Genomic DNA, 19,942 nt, shown 5'->3' with positions numbered 1-19,942 from the left:
ACTTTAGCCTATCACATTTGAAAGTGGATCCTAGGACAACTATCCAGTGGTTCCAGCAGATTCATATATTATAGAGAGTCCCCATTCCTGTGCATATAGAAGTACATCAGCATAGGTCAACACTTACTTTCGGTCTCTGTTTCACTTTAAAAAACCATGGGTTTGGACAGAAACACAGATGAAAGTAATTCAATATCAGCCAAAAAAGATTGACAGGAAAAAATTAAAGAAAAATACACTTCTAAGAACTGAACTTCACATTATAGCAGAAGCAGAATGCTGCAACAAACCCAGGTTGGTTGGCATAACCTCAGAATAGCAATATTGCAAAGGGCACCAGTCCATCTTGAAATCTTACGATTATTTAGTGACATTTCCCATCAAAACACTGGCCAAGCAAATACTGAAGCAAGCCACCACTAGTCAAGCACATAGTAACATGGAGGATAAAGAGACAATACAACAGACTGCTCAGAGGCAGGGGCTAGCAGAGGAAGACAAAGTAAAATCTTTCAGCACTATACACAGTAGTCTTGGCCAACTTGCTTAATTTTGGCCAAATTTCATAAATTTACTGCAATAGGTGAAAAAGATGCTTTTACTGGAAAAAAAAGGAGGCATTTCAGAGAGCATGACATGCCTTTACAATGCAAACAAAGCACTGCTCCCAAGAATGAGTGGTAACATGACAGGAAGCATGACTGTTTCTGTTTGATAGTATGAACATGAATCTTTGTACAGATGTGTCCTAGTGCAATGAATGTAGCTAAGGATATTTGGCAAAGGACAAGGGTCTACGGGATTTTTCTTTGATTAAGCCCCTAAAAAGAAACATGAACTTCTAGGAAACAGAAGTCAATTAGTTGATTTAACAAAGTTGGATTTTCAATAAATTAACTATTTCAACTGGCATTAAGAATAAAAATTATTATTTGAGATGTAAAGATAAATTCTGCAGTTAAATGGAACTGTTTCAAACCTAAATTTATTATCAAAACCTTTATACCATAAAAAGAGAGAAAGGGACAAACATGATGAAAACCCTCTACCTCAATAACAAGAGCAAAAAAGCAATCAGTTGGGCTACATGACCGTTGTAGGTCCCTTCCAACTGAACTATTCTATTTAATCACTTTGTCATGTGCATTTGCAGAGTCCTTTGTTTCGCTGAAAATGCTCTCAGACTACTGACATTACTTTAATTTTCATGTAACAACACTAACTATCATAACACAGTAAAATTAATGGCAAAAATGTTGCAGGAGTATTCTGTTGGAAATGCTGTTATATGATTTCACAAAAAGTATTAACTGGTTAATTCAAAATTAACACATTATAAAGCATTGGTTTTTTTTATAAAAGAAATACTCATTCATATTAGCACACTTTCCTGCAATATGTGTCTTTATAAGTACCTTTTACAGACTAAATATAAAAAAATATTTAGAATAAACACAAGCAAGTGGCTTAAACAAATCTACTATAGCTTCTGTATCCATTGCCACACACTCCAAACAATCAGCATAGCATACAAATAAAATCAGTGTATCTTACTGTGCTTGATTCAGGCTGAAAAACAGCCAATGTAAAATCAAGATTGAAAAACCGTAGAAATTCTGCAACAAGACCTGCTACCAAGCGACCTAAAAAGGAAATGAGAAGAGTAAAACTACACCAGACAGAAATAATCCTTATTTCAGAGATTTAACTTTAACATGGCTTCAGTATGAACATCTATATTGATTCAACACTCCTACAAACATCACTTAGACATTCAGCAAACTACCACCACACGGCTAATTTGTATACCAATTCCCTAATTCCTACCTCAGCCATCATATCAAAATTATTTATGTCAGCAATATTGCAGAAGCATAAATAGAGATTGCTTATAAAATTCAGGTGTAAGATTATTTTTTAAAACTATCCAGCTGTTTTAAAGACATCATTCTGGCATTTCTCCTATGTGTGCATCCACTACCACACTTCTACAGGGAGTTTTCATTGGCTACTATTTCTATTGATCTAGAATGGCTCTGAGTTAACATAATCATAACTCATCATGAAATATTAATTTAAATGCATTAGTCACCTCAGTTAAAGATACAAGTTCAACAATATTAACTTAAAAATTATAGATTGAATTCTACTCTGAATTAATAGTAATTATGACATTTGACAGGAATAAAAGCATACTTTATATCATGAAGATACTGTTAATAAAACACCGTTAATAAAAGATTCAGAGATTTCATCCTTTGTTTCCTATTTTTATTATTTTGAGAAGTATACTAAACAAAGAACTTACCATCTTTTGTACCTAAAAAACTTTTCAAGCTTTCATTTACCAGAGGTGTTTTGTTCTGTCAAAAAGCAAAAACCAAACAGTAATTAACATCATACTCATTGAAAATCATGCAAGTTGATGTTTTGGTGTATATTCCACAATGATGCCTGGCACATATAATTCACTACTTCAAAATCTACCTTTGTATTAATTCTACTACCTACAAGTAAAAGCTGCAGAGCCATACGTTTACTCAGGCAAATTAAAATTGTCTCAGTAGCTACAGAGCTAGAGTAATTTCACCAGAATTCTTAACAACATACTGAGTCCTATTTACTTAATGATTAAAAAGGTAAGGTAAGTTAAGCAGTTAACTTCCCAAATTGCTCCTCTAATATAGTGCCAAGTTTAAGGAAATTTAGTCCCGCTTCTTAAAAAAATGGGAATTTACAAGTCATCTAGACAAAGCATGGACCACGCTAATTAGTGGTTCACAAATCAATACTAATCTTCTATTAATTAAAAGACCTTCAAAGATATTTGGAAAATGTTTTTTCTCCCTTGTTAGATTTGCCCTCTTCAATTTTGATTTTTAAATAGAGATAAATCAATGTGCTATATTTGGCTTGGTGTCAAAATTGTTCAGGAATTTTTCAAACCAAATTCTAAATGTCATTCCTAACATATCAAAATATCCTAGGTGAGAAACTAACTAAAAGAAAACGATCTGTTATAGGTATTTATCACTATAGTTGTAAATCCTAACACACACAAGAAAGCACTATGTGAAACAATAAATATATCAATATAGAAATTCAGGGTAGTGATAAGTATTAATATATTTTCAGTGTCTCTACGGTGCAAAATTAAAACATCATGATTCATATAAGCCTTTTGAAAAAAAAAGAGTGAGCCAAGATCAAGTGTAGCAAATCTTTCTTCAGCCGTATTAGTCTCCAGATTGGGAGGTTGTTCTCTGGGTACTCTGTAATACGCTGAAGCTTCCCAAAGAGATGGCACTGGTTTGTTCTATCTCTCTTCAGCAATCTTATGTTAGATTTCTGGATTATGGAATCTCATACCACCGAATAACTACTACCCCTTCTTACTAATGTCACAACAATGCCTGTTTCAGTTGTGCAACTTTCCAGAAAGAGCACAACCACTTAACCAGTAGAGGAATAGCACAGTTTTCTACTCCTCTCTTTTGAAACAGAGAGCCTGGACATAGACCACCCTCTCCTCTCCAGTTCTAGAAAATATAAAGACACAGGAAAGAAGGCAATGCCAGCAGCAGAAAGGGTGACAAAACTAGCTTCTGCATACCACAGCAGTGTTGTTACTTAATCATGCTAGTATAAAACAAGGTAGCAGTACCCAGTCCATCTCTTAATTCAGAATTCTTACTAAAATATAAGCAAATTATCCTGAAGTAAGCCTACAACATCCTTATGAGAAATGCCAAAAGCATTAGCATACGTGGCAAGTTACTGTATAAAATCGCTTTCACGATACACTTCTCAAAAAACCCCACTATAATATTTTATATTTTAAAAGACATTATTCCAACTTGATAAAATCTTAAAAAAATAAATCTAGTTGACTTATCAAGTATTTGATAGAAAAGATATTTAGTTATTCTGGTCAACTGGACAGAAACAATATAAAACCAGTAGAGATACTTAAAGCCACAGTTTCAAAAGGCTATGTTACAATTCCAATTTCTAAACATAAGGAAACATCCTGGTAGTCCTGTTTTGTGTTCTTTAAGCATCACGCTCCTATGCGGTTAATACATAACTTTCTCTGTTACATTTCACAAATAGAAAGTATTAAAGCTATTATATTTAATTCTACACAAAGAACTGTCAGGATGCTAATTTTTTTTTTAAATGTATTTTTTAAGGTTCTCTTACCTCTACTTTCTCTTGTTCTTCTAATGCCAAAAAAACAGCTGCTCGCAACTCTGCCTGCCAAATAAAAAAAAAAACAACAAAAAAACAAACAAAAACCAGCATTTCTACAAGCACTGTTTTCCCTATGCAAATAGAATGCTAAGCATCAACAAGTAGCTTAACTACTATTTTTTTCTCCTTAAGCAACTTGGCATGATTGTAAACCACATCAGTGCAATTAAAACATTTAAGATAACAGGCAATGTGACTTGAGGCTGAGAAAGAAGTTTTCAGTATGAGAACAAGACGGTAGGGGGATTTGATGCAAGACATCCTAAATTATTTCTTCATACACAAAAAGATTCAAAATTACCTACATTATCTCCTATTAGTTTCTTCTGAGAGTTAACAATCCAGCTCTTTCAGGCAGCTTTGAAACACCTACTTTTCATTTAGACTTTGTTCAGGAAACATGAACCTTTGAAGCTTGTGCTAATACATTTTAAAAACTTAATTTAAAATATACAGATTCCTATGATTTCTTGTCAGATCACTCAAAGAAATGAAATTTCTCAAAGAAAAGAGTATGATTCCAGTCATTCAAATATTCTTGTAGTGAGGTTTTACCTAACTGATTTTGATTATTTCCATATCAAGGATCGGAATTCTTCTGAGGACTATTTTGAATATCTAAGCTTAAGCTTTGCGTACTTTTAAAATTTTTTCTAAACACTGCAGTCTCTCTGCTTCTTTCATTGAGCATATCAAATGGACAACATACATTTGATGAAGTAGTTTGCCACTAATCAACTCTTAAACTGACATTTTGAAGTAGCCAGTAAGTAACACTGCAGTAATAAACTGTAAGACAGTACTCCTCTGTATGCCAGTTTTCTCAAGAGCAAAGAAGAAAACCAACTTTTAAAGAAAGACTGATTTCCATAACTAAGAATAAGAACAATATGAAGAGTGTCTGGATTTTCTCATGTATATTACAAAAGGTAAATAAAGATGGGTTATCCTGTAACTGTTCCCTCCCACAAAAAAAATCCTTTCATAGGAAAAATAAACACTTCCATTTTATGCATAACCCTCTTTGGACACCTTTTTAAAGGACAAAAAGTAATGCAAAAAAATTAAAAAGATTTCCCAGCAAGAGAACTGTAAAATGCTTACCACAGCTGTATGCAATGGTCACACTGACACTGCAGTTACATTTTTCAGGTGGTGGGGTACAGCATTCAATCAACAAATCCTCTACGACCCATTAATTTAAGTATTATTCTTAGAAAATCAGTTTACATTTAACTTTCCAACCAACAGCTAATAACTTATTTAATCTTACGTCACTATGAAAAACTTCAAGTGGTTGCACAGCTGACTTTCTTTTCCACCAATTCCACAGAAATCAAGTGTACTTACATAAGAGGGCAATAACAAAGCATTTGTGAAACAGACTGGCTATTACAACTGTTCAAAATAAAAGACACCAGCCATTACACAGGGGTAGGGGTAAACCCCCATAAGGGTCTAGATCATGAGCCTGTAGAACAAAGTTGTCTGAAAGTAGTTGCCATTACATCTGCTGATCCAGAGTCTGACATGTTTGAGATTTTGGAATAATATCACAACTGTCGTTCCTTTTCACATAACTCATTGGTTGCCTACTCCACTCCTCTAGGTCAAACCCAGTGGCTTTTAAATATGGACTGAGGTGCTTTTCTTCCTCTTCTCATTTATTTAATGACAGAGTGTCAATTTCTGCCACATGTTGCCATTCCTCATTAACAGCAGGTTCACCTTTATTTCCATTAATGCCCAATTAATATCCTTAAGGTCAGGACCTCATCACTAGAAGATAATGCCACTGGTATTTACTACATTTCCCCTTGGCTCACCTGCATCATCTATAATACCACCCTACAGCCTTTCCACAGATAAGCAGCCCTCCAACTGGTCCTTCAATCCCGCAAACATCATGGTAAGTTTGATGTTAAGCACTCCTGTACTATCTCCACAAGGAAGGTTTACACCAATCCAACACACTGATCTTCATCCTTTGAGGTGGGTACTGCTCAGATCATAGCAAGGGATTCTCAAAATACCATCTCAATCAATTTAGACATGGAACCATACACTTGAATCTGTGTGAGGTTAAAGCAGTAATTCTCAAGTTCATGAGGAAGAAATTAAAAAGCAACAATAACAAAGCTGAGGCCAAAGGACAAATCACCTAATACAAGAAAGTGACTCATACCACGCAGTAGGATGGACAATGTCATATAAGCTTTTCTGGACCCAAGACAAGTCACAGAGACTGAAACCACATTCATGAGGTATGGTCACTGCAATTTGCTCCCACCAGCAGATACAGAGGCTTATATAACTGCATAGATGAATCCATTTACATAGTGCTCTCCCCACCTCCTTCTTTTTCTCCTCAAATAAGTGTGAACAGTTTGCACCTGTCTTTGCCCTAGTACCCTTTGGCACCAGCCCAATCTGTGTTCCATACGTTGTTACAATCTGCTCTTGCATTCCCCTATTCCACATTGCCTCATTCTGCTAACAGTTTTCAACATAATCCAAATACATTTTGAAGAATTTTATTCACAGTCTAGTGAATAAAATAGCTTGATATTCAACTTCCCCACCCATATCCTTCCTAAATCTTCAATAAAACAGGGTTATACCAATAAACCCAGATGTTGACAAGTAATGCGACACAGTGTCTATCACTCTTGCATCCCCCAAACTCCCAGGCTTCTTTCTCACCCTATGGAAGGTGCTCATTCCCTTCTATCCCTAAGAAATTTTACCAGGCAAGAGCTCATACCAATGAGACAGCAATTTGATTTCACTGAACTTCACTAAAACTGGCTAACACTGTATATGACAACAGTTGTCCATACTCAGTGGGGAAGCATATGGGTCAGTATTTTGAATCAAAAGTATATCCTGTTCCAAATACAGAGCTGTTAGCGTACTGTACAGGAAAATGGCTCCCTCAGTCTGCAGTTCTCTGGGAAAGGGGAAAACAGTTCTTACTATCTCAAGAGCTCCCCAAACACATGTTTCAGGTGGCATCTCAAAAACACTAATCTGATTTGGGAATATACTCTTACTAGTAAAAAAAAAATCATGATACCTCTTGACTCCAAGAAATTAATTCTTCATGATATGAATTGCTTTAAAAACTCCAAACAAACCAACCCCACGATGTCCAAAAACCAGGAGATTACACTGTAGTGTACAGCATGCTCATCATGACAGTTAATAACTCAAAGACATTTAAAAGCATTGTTCATTATAATACATGGAATGAAGATGAAAAAGCAAATAGGACAATTTTAACTGACTTATGCACATGCAGTTAACAGTCCATTTTAAAAAATAGTACTTTTATTCTATTTAACAACATATTATTTGCCAGTACCCCAGCTGTCTAGGTTTTGAACCAAATTAGCAAGAAATTAGCAACAGTGTCAGCTGGCCAAAAGCATTACTAGTCATATGATATTGGTGACACTAATCTCCCTCATATTTGTAGTGAGAGCAAGTTCCAGAGAAGATGCAAAGTTCAGGTGGCACAAACTTATTTTTTTCAGAACAAGAGAGATGAAAAGATACAAACCAAAACAAAATAAGATAACAAAAGAAACACAGTAAGAAGCATAATGGCTCTTCTTGCTCTGATGACAGCTTCTCTAGGAGAAAAATCACATTCTCTTCAAGAAAGAACAAGACCTCTATTTGTACAGCATGCATCACACACTATCAGCACTAATTTTCACTAAAGTACAAATATCCACAATTATATTCTGTACGTTTACAGAAGTCATTAAGAAGCAGCCTTATCCATCAGATTAATTCCAATGATTAACAAGTATCTATATATACACACACTGCAGCTTAGAGAAGACAGGAAATTCTCAACTGCAAGTGGCAAATATGTTTATACATCTTCCAGTTTTCACAATATGACTTCATTCAATACTCCAGTGCTCAAAGTCTAAGGTAAACAAAAAAAATCATGAACAGATTTTTTTAAAAGGTCATACAAGTAACTTTTTTTTTAGCTGAATAACTTACATCAACACCAATGTGCCAAAGAAATTAACCTCAAAATAAAAAACTGCAACTCATTATAAAAATGTTCTATTAGATACCAAAGGCATCACCATGTTTCTTTCCAAAAATTATTCAGTCATTATGTTACAAAATGTATTAGCTGACAGCCTTCTACATTCTATCCACTGATTTCCCTTGCATTCTAATCCCTCCAGAGCTGTCTTTTATCGATAGTGCTTCATACCAATTCAGCTATATATTGACCATATATATTTTCTCTTTAATGTACCTACTTCAGTAAGTCTCAAATATATTATTATAGTTAGCTTTCTAGCGTCATCCATCTTGAAAAAATGGTCAGCTCTCATTCTGAAATACAAAACTGTTTTGATAATGTAAATGTTCAGTTTAACACATAATAAAAAAACTACTGACACAACAGATAGTTGAAAACAACAGTTTCTTTATGTTTAATTTACTTTAATGAAAGGATGATAGCAATTTTTTTTTAATGCATGGTATAATCTAATTTCAATTAAAAGTTGATGATTTAAGAAGACTTGTTCAACCTTAATTCTTCTGGAAGATAATGGGCTTTTTGTCAGGTACTAGCAGAACAAACTCTGTACGTCATTAACACTATCAACCAACAGACAGTCAAACTCACATGCCAGTTAAGATTTACAGCTAAGAAAAAACACCATGAATTCCTCAAATGAACAGCCTTAGCCATAAGCATACCAATGATTAAAACAGTAACTCCTAGTATTAGAGAGAGACATAACCTGGTAAGCAGGATGCAGTTTGTATTTTTCTAAGTTATTTGTTAGTTTGCCTTAAGGATACCTCATGCCATATTGGATACTACACATTTAGCATTACAGAATAGTGAAGACTACGATAAATATATTTACACAAAACTCAAACTGGAAAACATAGTACAAAAACACAAAGGCAGGAATTAAGAAACTACAGCTTACATGTCCAGTATGACCTAACTGGCCTGTGATATTTAGTTATTATTTTATTATCACCATACTTTTATTGGTTAACACTATGAGAGAGATTAACAAGTGGCCCAAAAGACCTTTTTGACAGGTAGAAAAAGGTCTCCCTACTCAAAACACTAGAATCTTCATTTACTTACGTGGTTTAAATAGGATTACCCATTTGAAATGGAAGAACACCACATTTTTAATAATAGCATTTTTTGAAAGGTATGACAACTTCCGCCAAATCTGGTGGACTTCAAAGTACACAAAGATGGTCTCACTTCCATTTAACCACTTCAGTTGTTGAACTGTTCCTGAAATATCAGCAATGATCATCCACCTCTTGACAGCTTCAAATAGAACACTGTGGATAAATGCCTCCATCCTTTATCTGAAATCCAAACTTCATTTCTCCTTTAGTTTGGAAGGGAATCTAGCAGTTCTTATGCTTCCATATTTGTATGGCTCTTTGCTATACACCATAATCACGGCCAAAAGCTTACATGAACAAGAATCCAATGAACCAATTTTCATATCCTTTCTGACACAAGCCCAGGGTGCACCACAGGCTTAGAAGTAGCATATGCTCCACTACACCACTATCTTCCATATATTTTCTTAGCATAGCATTATTTGTTCCCTGTAGGCAGGCAGCATTTCCATAGAGTTTCCAGGTTTAGCAAGCCTTCAAGACACAGCTCAAGCAACCCACGCTCAAGAAGAATGTTTAAAAAGCGACTCTCAAAAACTCTTGTTTGCAATTTTCAATAGGGGCTTTTTGTATCGAAGCAGAGAGAAACTCTATCCACCTTGCCCCACACCTCCCGGCGGCTGAACGTTTCCAGCGGGTTTGGCAACAGCAAGAGAGCTCTTGCGGCCGCACGGTACCTACAAGGGAGAAACCTCACAGCCGGACTCCCTGCGGCGGCCGGGAGCTGCCCCCGGTCGCCCCGCCTGGGCGATATTACGACTCCTGCGGCCGCCGGGCAAGACCTCATGCGCCGGTCAGGCCTCGGGCCCTCGGCTCCGCGTCGAGCGCGTACCAGCTCTACCACGTACAGCAGGCGCCGGACCCGGCTCCTCGCCAAGCCCCAGACCCAGCGGTCGGGGAGCACCACGGAGAAATCAGGCGCCACCGCCAGGCTGTGAGGCCGAGGCAGGGCCCCAGCCGGGAACACCGGCTAGAAACGGCAGTAAGAGGGGACGAAGCCCATGAAGCCTCAGCAACCCCTCCTTCCCTTCCTTTCCCTCCTTCCCCCTCCCCGCCCCCCGCGGAGCTGTTAACGGCCGCCGGCGCCAGCCAGCGCTCCCCCTTCCCCGCTACGCGAGGCGTTGGCGGACGAGAGGCTCTCCTTCTCCCGACCTTAATCTTATTGAGCACCCCGCTGCTCTCCAACGTCTGCACCAGCAGGTCCCGCAGCTCTGTATCCTCCTCCGTCGCTGCGGCCGCCATCTTGTTTCTCCCTGACAACCGCCCAAACTGCGCTAGCGGTAGGACAAGTCCCGCAGATTCGCCTCCGCCGCCGGGGAAGGCACCAACCCAGCGGCAGACCCGAGGAAACGAGGCGCGGCGGGCCGGTGGCTATGCTTAGTGCGGGTCCGAAAGGGAACGCAGAGAGGCCACAACGACCCAGCGCCTCTACTGTCCACAGCACCTGGAAACTGCGGCAGCGAATAGACAGCACAGCCGCGGGTGCCGCGAGTGGCGGGCGGGAAGCTTAAAGCTGGGGGGGGGGGGAAGCGTCAACGGCTGAACTGCGCGGCCGCTCGGCTTTGCCGGCACAGCGAGCTGTTCGCCCCCGTACAGCCCCTCTGCCTTCTTCCCTTCCTCCCGCTTAGCGTTTCCCGCCACGCTCGAACCGAACGAACGCTGATCCGACCCACACTCTCCCACACCCGCAGCTGCTCTGCATTTGTGCTCTCACCTTAAAGCGGGAGGGGAGTAACACTGAAATGGGTTTAAGGAGCGAACAGTGGCCTCTCCTGAGCTCGCTCCTGCAGTGAGGAGGAGGCAGCCCCTGGCTCCCGAGGGGCCAGGTAGGCAGCTAGTGGCGGCGGGCCCCAGGCAAGGTCTCTGCCACTCAGCCCAGCTGCTCCGCCGTGCGCAAGAGCACCTGGCGTCAAAGAGCGTTAAAAGGGTTTCTAGACTCCTTGTTTTGTAATAAGCACGTTCGTTATGCTAAAAGCATAGGGCGGTGTGGTAGGTGTGCGAGGGTCCAACGTTATTGTGTCTTAAAAAAAAAAAAGCTTCATATGTTGTAATGTTTAATTTACAGCACTAAGTATTGCTTTCAGGCCTTTTTTTTTTTTTTTTTTTCCCAGCTGAACTTCCTATGATTTTTCTTGAAGAAAACTCAAATACATGATACTTTCAGAATATTCCACGTGAGCACGTATACCTCCCGGGTGGGGTAAGGCGTTGCTGGAAGTTGATTTTCAAAGGCACGCAGGAGGTGGCACTGATTCGTCAGTGATGCCCTGAAGACACAGTGAAGCCCGGGAGGGCACTTGTTCATACCGCCCTGCTTCTATTGAACCCGCGGGAGGTACTGCTGGATGCCTCAGCCCGTTTCTACAGCCCCTCAAAAAACTATAGCACTGCATTTTGAAGTCCTGAAGTTTGGAAATATTAGCAGTCTTTCACAAAATTGTGTTAAAGTAAACCCAAATACTGCACTTCTTAAGCAAGTCAGTAATTGTTTCCACCTAATTTTTCAAAACCCTATCAGAAACAAATCACAAATGCAGAAACTTAATGTCTGGTATTACAGTTACCATTTTTATTTGTCTACTAAATCTCCAAACTTAAAGGAAAGACAAAACACACTTGACAAAATACTTGATAAAGATTGCAAAGCAATGGAAAAAAATCAGTAAACTTAGAAGATAGTTTGTAATTTGTAAAATTAATTTCAGCATTTCAGTAACACTGGCTTCCTGCTCTCAAATACATGTAGAATATTTTGAAACCAGCCTACAGATAACCCTTTTTGAGCTCTGCAAAATACCAGAATATTAATTAGCTAAATATTTATCACCTAGAGGGCAGCAAAGCATTCTAATGGTCCAACTTCCTATCCAGCACACAATGTACCATCTCAAACTGTCTCATGTTTGAAGTAAATGTTGCCATTTTGAATGTATGCAGTTCCCGAGTCTACCGTTATGGAAACCATAGAAACTCATTGCAAAAGATAAAATTATTTTTACTGTTTGTACAGCAATGTAAATGTGACTAACATTACCACGGAAAGAAGAAAAAGTGGTTTTCATGGGAAATCCAGAATAGCTTTAAAAATATTCTGTAAAATTAACACTGCATTATTAAAATGCAGTGGTGGCATTGCCACAGGCTCTTAACACAATTTAAATCAAATTTAAGCTTTCAAAATCATGCATGGACCAAGTCTACTGACTTAAAATTAGGACATGGGAATATACATACATTGCAAAATCTCTGCATCTGCTCAAGAGTATTTTAAATGTCTTATTAACACACAATTAAGAATAAAGTCTAGCTAGATTTGTTTGTTCTATTTGTGCAATGGATATAAAGCAAAACAACACATTGTGTTAGGGAGAAAATGGGAAAATCTCTATCTTGACTCTTAAGTCCCAATCTGAATGTAAACTGCTGGAAGCTGGAAAAATGTATTCCTCTGAAGTGTTTCATATAAAATCTTTAAAGACGACGAATCATGCCAACTTCATTTTGGGTTGGGTTTTTTCAGGCACTTTAGATTTTTTTGAGGAAAATGTTATTTTCATGAAAATTTTAAAAGAAACTTTTCAACTGTTTTGACATTCCCTCGGTTTTCCACCAATTTCTAGTCATAGTATCATGAGTGTTAATTGGGAGAGATCAGGCGAGAAAAGTCAGTATCAAAATAAAAGATCACAGTAATTTTAATGAGAAATTCCCCAAATGAGGTCTATTATTTTTCACTACAATGCTTCTTGGATTTAGGAGACCAACCTGTTCTCAGAATTAATTATATAAAGTATTAAAAATCCAGTTTAACTCAGCTGGTGATTGAGGCTGTAGTTCAGGAAAGCACTTTTTAGTTTTATCCCAACGTAGAAGAGTATTCTAAGCTTGTTGGTATGTGCTTGTGTCCTAGCGTTTTAGAGTGTGTAAATCTGTGGAGCCACATCCCCATAGTGCAGGACAGGAATATGGGTCAGGAACTGAGTTTCAAATTGGACGGCCAGTCTATTGACTGGGGGAATGGCTAGAGCAGAACACCTGAATGAGGATGTTGCCACACTTCAGGAAAAGTCAAAAGTCCCAACAGCTTTCATGGCCTCTATGCAGATATTCATGAGTATTAATTTCTTATCCTTTCATTGTGACTGAAGTAGTAAATTCTTTCTGCCTTACTCCTAATCAACAGTCTCTTATGCTGTGCAGTAATTCCACCGACGTCAACAGAGGCTACCAGTGGCATAAAGTACAGCTGAAACTGACTGAAGCCCCTAAATCTTTCAATATAACCAGTGGCAGAACCTAGGACAAATACTAAATTCCAGGCAGTAATTACTAAACGGTCTTGGCACCACTTTACATCTTATAAAGCTGAATATTTACATATGCCTGTCAACAATCCCCAATTTTCAGAGTTGTATTGAGATGGCCTATCTGCCAACTATGGATGAATGTATTTTTGTTTCACAAATGATTATTTGAGAAAGCAGTCTTATTACGATTGTTTTTTTCCTTCGAACAGGTTGCAACAACAGCTGTTCACATTACTGAAGTAATGAACTACTTAAGAGTGGAACATTTCCTAATATTAGTATAAAAGGGTAAAGTAGAACTTGGCTTTCTTTCTCATTATAGGTGTCAGCATCTGTCTCTGATAAAATGTTTGATTTTAAATTCTTGATTTAATAGCAATTTTCTTGTTTCCAATACACAGATAAATATTAAATGGAATGTCTTAAGGAGATAGGTATCCAAAGTAGCTCTCCATTGTCTACCTTTCTCATATTCCTCAAAAACATTCTCTTTAATAAGAGCCTCCATTAACATGCACTATTTTGTAATGATATCATGACATAAAAATATGGCTTCCTTGTCCTAATACCTTAAGCGCCTACGTTATTTTAGAGCAGCTTTGGATCTCTCTTTAAATCATCTTAATGGGAAACTTGTCTTTGGGCTTAGTTTTTACAAAGTGTTAAACATTAATTTGGCAGCCTCAGAGCATAAATCCCTGTTGCACCTCAAAACAGGACTAACATTGGAGCACAGGACCTTGCAAGCTCTCCTACATATGCAGTACACCCAACTCTTTTCATCCCTAGTCTGCAGACAAAGATAAAATCCAAAGCTGAGGGAATAACTCAGCGTCTGTGTCTACTGACTCCTCACGGGCAGCGAGAAAGACTTCAGTGCCAGATGGAGCGGTGATGCCCTCAGCAGGAAGAGGAGGAGGAGCGCTGAATACAAGGATCTGGAGAACTTCACTATTTTTAAGTCTTCAACAAAATCTCTGAAACTTTTGATACCTCTCAGACACTGAGACAACAGCAGATGGATCACTCGTTCCATCCAGCACGACATTTTCATGTTTCCACAGAAAGGTGGGCAAAGAGATTAGTTTTGTCTCATCCTCCTTCTTACCATGTAAATCTATAAACATAACTAAAAAAAATCTTGCCAGTGAATAATACTGTAACTTTGAACAAAGACCTTATTACACAGACAGTAATTAATCTGTTCAAAACAAATGTTGTTTTGCTTGTGGAAGTAGATCTGCCCACATATTTCTCAAGTGTGTTAAAGGAGGATGGTTGTGACATATCCCCCCTGGTTCGAAACTATACAGTAGTAACTAGTAATCACGCTTTGTATTTGTGATTCATGCATCAGCAGAGAAAGAGGGGTTGGAACGTTTCATGGTTTACCGTAGCGCTGAGGACATGTGAACCAAGTCCTGCCTGGGATACTTGTGACTCATTCCTTTGGGCTGTTTCTTCCTCAGAAACTTCCTATTGTTTCCAAACACGAGTGTTACCATTTCAGACTTCCCACATTATTTTGGAGAAGTACGCCACAGATGCATGTGTCAGCATTTCTCTGTTCCTCTTACTGGGCTTGCTTTAGTCAATGATCCCCTATTTGCTATTTGAGTAGTTTACTTAAAAAATAAGAGTGTCCTTATTACACTCCTGAAGACCTCTGTGCTGCACAATTTTTCAGTGGAAAATCCGATTATTTAAAACATAGAATATGCTAAAGAAGAACCAACCAAAACATTAAGATGAGCAAAGCCACGCACATAAATGGTTTCCTCCGCGGCCACACGGTGTTTCTGCCTTGCCGCGCACACGCGGGCCTGCTCCCCGGGGCGCCCGGCTCCAGCGGCGCCTACCTGCAGGGAAGCCGAGGAGCGCCATCGCCCCCCCGAGCCCCTGGGCCAGGGGGTCCGGGGCAGCGGCGACGCACCGGGCAGGCCGCGGACATCGCCGGGCATCGCCGCTGACGGCAGGAGATAGGGCCAGCCCCCTGTGGCCTTACAGAGGGGCCGGGGAGGGCGGGCCTACCCCGGGGGGGTTGTGGCTGGGTCACGACTGCTCCCTCCCTTCCTCCCGCCCGTAGCCTTCTCCGAGGCGGGGGCTGTGTGTGGTCAGCCTTACCGGCAGTGTGTCGGTGCGTGGTGCTGTGCTCGGCCCTCGAGAGAGGCCCGGGCTGCGGGGGAGCTCCTGCGGGGCAGGGCCGGAGGCGCGGGCGGAAGGTAAGGCGGGACGGCACGTTCCGGGCAGGGCCAAGCAGCGGCGGGCTGAGCTGAGCTGAGCTGAGGTCTGGTCTGGGCTCGGAGGCAGCGGAGTTCGGGTTTGAAGGCCTCTGGTCCGGCGTCCCTGCTGCTCCCTCTTCCCACCTCCTGCCCCGCGTGTGGCCGCGCTGCGGTGGCAGCGGCCGCATAGGGGGACGGTAGCGCTCGGCCTGCCCGAGGTGTTTCTGTGTAAGCGCTTTTGCCTGCTGCCTCCAGTGAGGTTACTGACTTGCACGGAGTTAGGTGGGATTTGCAGGACTCGTAAGGTCTCAAATCGTATCAGGTTTCGTTTCGTATACCTTAAATTTCCCGTGAAGCAAATAGAAAGCCAGCCAAAGAAATTGCAGCATTTCCCAGAGTTGGAAAAACTGTCTTTCTAGTTTTCCTTTGTACACTTGTCATCAACTTTGGCATCCTCCTGTCACTTGCAGGCATCCTGCTTTGGGTTGTCTGCTGTCTTGCATGCTTTACGATTTGTAAAAATACCTTTGTAATAAAATGTGATGATTGTTTATATGGAGCAAGCGCTTTATGGTGTCAGGAAGTTAAATCTTACAACACTGTTGTAAAAGTAGAGCGGCGTGTTAGTTTGTGTGTGAAGAAAGCAAGGCGCAGCCTTGCACAAGGCTTCCTGGGGAAGCCAGTGCAGGGAAGGACAGCTCGGGGCACAGCACCGAGCTCCTGCCGGGCTCACTCGAAAACCACAAAGTTCTGCTTTGAATTGTACTTTGTGAGAGAAGTAGTGAGAAAGTTCTGCTAAAAAAACTTGCCGTGGCAGTAGACCGTGAGTATTGCATCTGAAAATCTTTAAGGTGTAGTGAGACAGCACTCAGGCTTGGGAGAATGGTTAGCTGGGACTGGGCTGTGGAGGTAAAGGTTGCTGGAGCTAACGCTGTTGTTATAAATTAAATTAATGCTTCCGGCACACAGCTTTGTAACTTGCCTGTCTAACTCGTCGTAGCAGAAGTAGTGTGTACTGCCGCCTTTAAGGTGGCACCAAAACCTTAGGTGTTCATTTTTGTGCTTTCAATTCTCATCTCTGGCCGTTGTTGCCGACGCTTAGCCGCGTGCGTGCAATGCTCTTAGCTGTGGGAGTCCTCTCACTGATGCTTGGGTGCTCTTCTGCAGCCTCTTCTCTGTTCTCTAAGTCTATATGCTTGAACTAAAGTGTAAACCAGGAAATTCTATGTAAGTGTGGGGTTTATTAGTCAAGCTAATTGTTAAAAGAAAAAAAAAAAAAGGGGGCATATTATATAGGTAACTAGATGCTAGTGTCCAAAAGAAGCATATGCTATGTCGGCAGCCCCCCTCAAGATGGTATATTAGAATTCAAACAATAGTAAATGTGTTAAAGGAAGATTTCATCACTATTTATTATGAAGTCTCTGTAGTCCTTGATAAGCCTGGGCAGGTAATTTTGATACCAGCATTGAACAATGCTGATATAGCTGAAAGTAACCTTGTCCTGACACAGTTACTAACACGCACACATGTTGTGCATTCGTATCCAGGTGTAGTGAACCAAGAGTCATTCCACAGCTATTGTTATTCTTTGGAATTTTATCTGTAGTGAAAATGAGTTGATAGCCTAGTTTCAAGTAATGATTTTATGTATCTTTGAATGTTTCATTTTGAAGTTTTAAGTTTTCTTCATTATGAAGTCTTCTGGAACATTATGACATTTTTTTATAACTAATTCTCATGATACGAAATCCTTGTTTATTCTTACTACAATAGAATTGGTGTAAGTTTTGTTAATATCTTCTTTCTTGTATTTGTGGAATTAGTTTTTAATTTGGTTGTGTATTCCCTTTAATGTGCATCATTTGGGTGCTTTTCAGGTGAGATTGCACTTTTCACCTCTCACCATCAATGTCACAGCCAAATAAAAGGTCAGCTTGAGTAAATCACTCAGTCTGTCATGATAGTGTCATGATAGCTGCAGTATTGTCTTTTGAGCTAAAACCTTAGTTTATCAGTGGAAAAAAATTGTAATTTGTTATGTAAAGCTTAGCAGTTGGGGGCTTTCAGATCTGCTGACTGTCTCTGTTATATCTATGTTCCAGTTTGACGGGGCAGAGCAACATGCAGAATAAATCAGTACATTCCACTGTTCTGATAGCAGTGTTTTTTTGAAGCACCTTGCTGTTTCTGGTCATTATTTGACCAAATGTAAGAGTCCAATGAGAAAGGGAGATAAAGCCTTTATGCTTTTTTGCAACTTAGTCAATGGGAAAAAAGATATTTCTTTGTGCTTGCCATCTTATACAAGTTGGCTGAATCAGCAATGTCTTTACTGGTGCCAGAACAGGCTTTATTTGACTGTTACAAGAAAGGATTAATTTAAAAACCTTCACCAAAAAAAAGGCTGTTTATAGTATACTTGTATAGTGTGTATACTTGTATAGTGAGCTATCTTAGAAGGGGCACATAAGTTATACGCAGTGTCTTGCGCTTTTTTTAGGGCTCTCAAAATAAGAAAGTGGGAAAGTAGATTTGGTGAGGTGTTAATAATCGCATGTAAATACATGCATGTACATCTATTTCTGGCATTTGGGAGGTAGCATTTGAAATGCTGTGAAATGGCTGGCAGATAGAGGAGGCAGCTGGGGTTTTTTTGACCTGTGCTAAGTGAAGGACATCCTATTGGTGAAAGTGAAGTTGATTTGTTTGGGATTGTGGGGGTTTTTTGTTGTTTGTTTTTATTTTTTGTTTTTCCCTGATTTCTAGGGTTCACGAGGTAGGAGGCAGATAGTGCATAGTTTCCTAGAGGCTGTCTCTGGTTTATTACAAGAGTAGAAACTAATCTGGTTTTAGCAGCATTTTTGTTAACATCGGTTTAGCAGTTGACTGGCATTTAAAGAGAATTTCATCCTTGAACATCATACTTCACTTCCAGTGGGTTTCTAACATCAGCCTTGGTCAATCCAACATGCTTCTTCAATGTTAAGTTCAAAGTTTCTTTGGGAGTTTGAGCTGACCACAAGTAGAGTCTAACGTTATGTGAAGTATGGTTGCATAGAATATTTAGGTATCTGTATTGGAAAGTGGCTCTATTAGGACTGTATGCAAGTAAAGACAAAAAAAAAAGGAAACCATGATCTCATCCTTGATGCCATCAGTTTATGAAAATTAGCATAATAAGTTGTGGAATCAGGTACAGCCTTGAAAGAGAGCTTTATTTTACCCATGATTGTACATCTAGTCTAGAGTTGATATTACCTGCTGTTGCTGTGATAGTTGTGCTTTTCTGTGTTTTAATGCTTGCAATTTAGTGCATTGGATAAGTAACAGATTTCTTCTTTTAACACCTTTTTACAGTGATTTGATTAACAAAATGAAGCCTGCAAAGCTGCACTATTGGATTCTGGGTTGGTTTTCTATGACATTATGTTGTTGGTGTACTTCAGATAAATTCATTCAAAGGTAGGTTATGTTTTAAAAAGAAATCTCTGACAGTTCTTTCTGCAGAATAGTTTAACTTCTAATGAGAGTAAATTTTCTTATTTTATGATGTGCTGGTTTTGATGTGTTATTCTTCCCTTAGGTGACTGGTAAAATGAGGCATCTACATTAACTGGAGGAGTGGGGGTCATGCCTAAGAAAAGCTTTACGTTTATTAATGTGTCAGCATGAAAAAAGAGGGAAAACTAGATTACATACATTGCACTTAAAAACCTTGCAATCTTACTTTAAATGAATCATGTAGACTTGTGATGTTGTGATGACAAAAATCAGAAATAATTTTGGAACCTGTAACAAAAAACTGGAATCATCCCTATGGCATGAATTGCACCAACTGTTACGCTGTATACTTTTTAATCTTTTTTTTTTAATTGCTATTTTCTCAGTTCCAATAACTTTAAATTCCTTTTCGTACAGCACCCCAAGTGGGGCTGTATCAGTGCCGCACAGCCT

General features: G+C 39.4%; 2 protein-coding genes across 4 annotated transcripts in view; one reads left to right on the top strand and one right to left on the bottom strand.

Moving 5' to 3' along the window:
• The window catches only part of CEP43 (centrosomal protein 43), a 30,323-nt gene extending 19,421 nt beyond the window's left edge, over positions 1-10,902 (bottom strand). The window contains exons 1-4 of the mRNA XM_075748570.1: positions 10,609-10,902; positions 4,204-4,257; positions 2,309-2,363; positions 1,555-1,643 (exon numbers count right to left, since the gene is read on the bottom strand). Of these exons, the coding sequence (XP_075604685.1) occupies positions 1,555-1,643; positions 2,309-2,363; positions 4,204-4,257; positions 10,609-10,698 (288 nt within the window). The 5' untranslated portion in view covers positions 10,699-10,902. The remainder of the gene's footprint in view (positions 1-1,554; positions 1,644-2,308; positions 2,364-4,203; positions 4,258-10,608) is intronic.
• Positions 10,903-15,728: 4,826 nt separating this feature from the next.
• RNASET2 (ribonuclease T2) overlaps positions 15,729-19,942 on the top strand; it is a 30,592-nt gene continuing 26,378 nt past the window's right edge. The window contains exons 1-2 of one of the 3 annotated variants that reach the window (XM_075748565.1): positions 15,729-15,985; positions 19,346-19,450. In XM_075748565.1, coding sequence (XP_075604680.1) covers positions 19,362-19,450 — 89 coding nt within the window. In that variant the 5' untranslated portion in view covers positions 15,729-15,985; positions 19,346-19,361. Of the gene's footprint in view, positions 15,986-16,597; positions 16,809-16,873; positions 16,895-19,345; positions 19,451-19,942 lie in introns of those variants that run through there. The other 2 variants (XM_075748566.1, XM_075748568.1) reach the window with 2 other exon arrangements.

Source organism: Balearica regulorum, chromosome 3, assembly GCF_011004875.1.
Source record: "Balearica regulorum gibbericeps isolate bBalReg1 chromosome 3, bBalReg1.pri, whole genome shotgun sequence".
NCBI classification, from domain to species: domain Eukaryota; kingdom Metazoa; phylum Chordata; class Aves; order Gruiformes; family Gruidae; genus Balearica; species Balearica regulorum.
The sequence above is the reverse complement of the archived record's forward strand: the minus strand, read 5'-3'. Positions and strand labels throughout refer to the sequence as shown.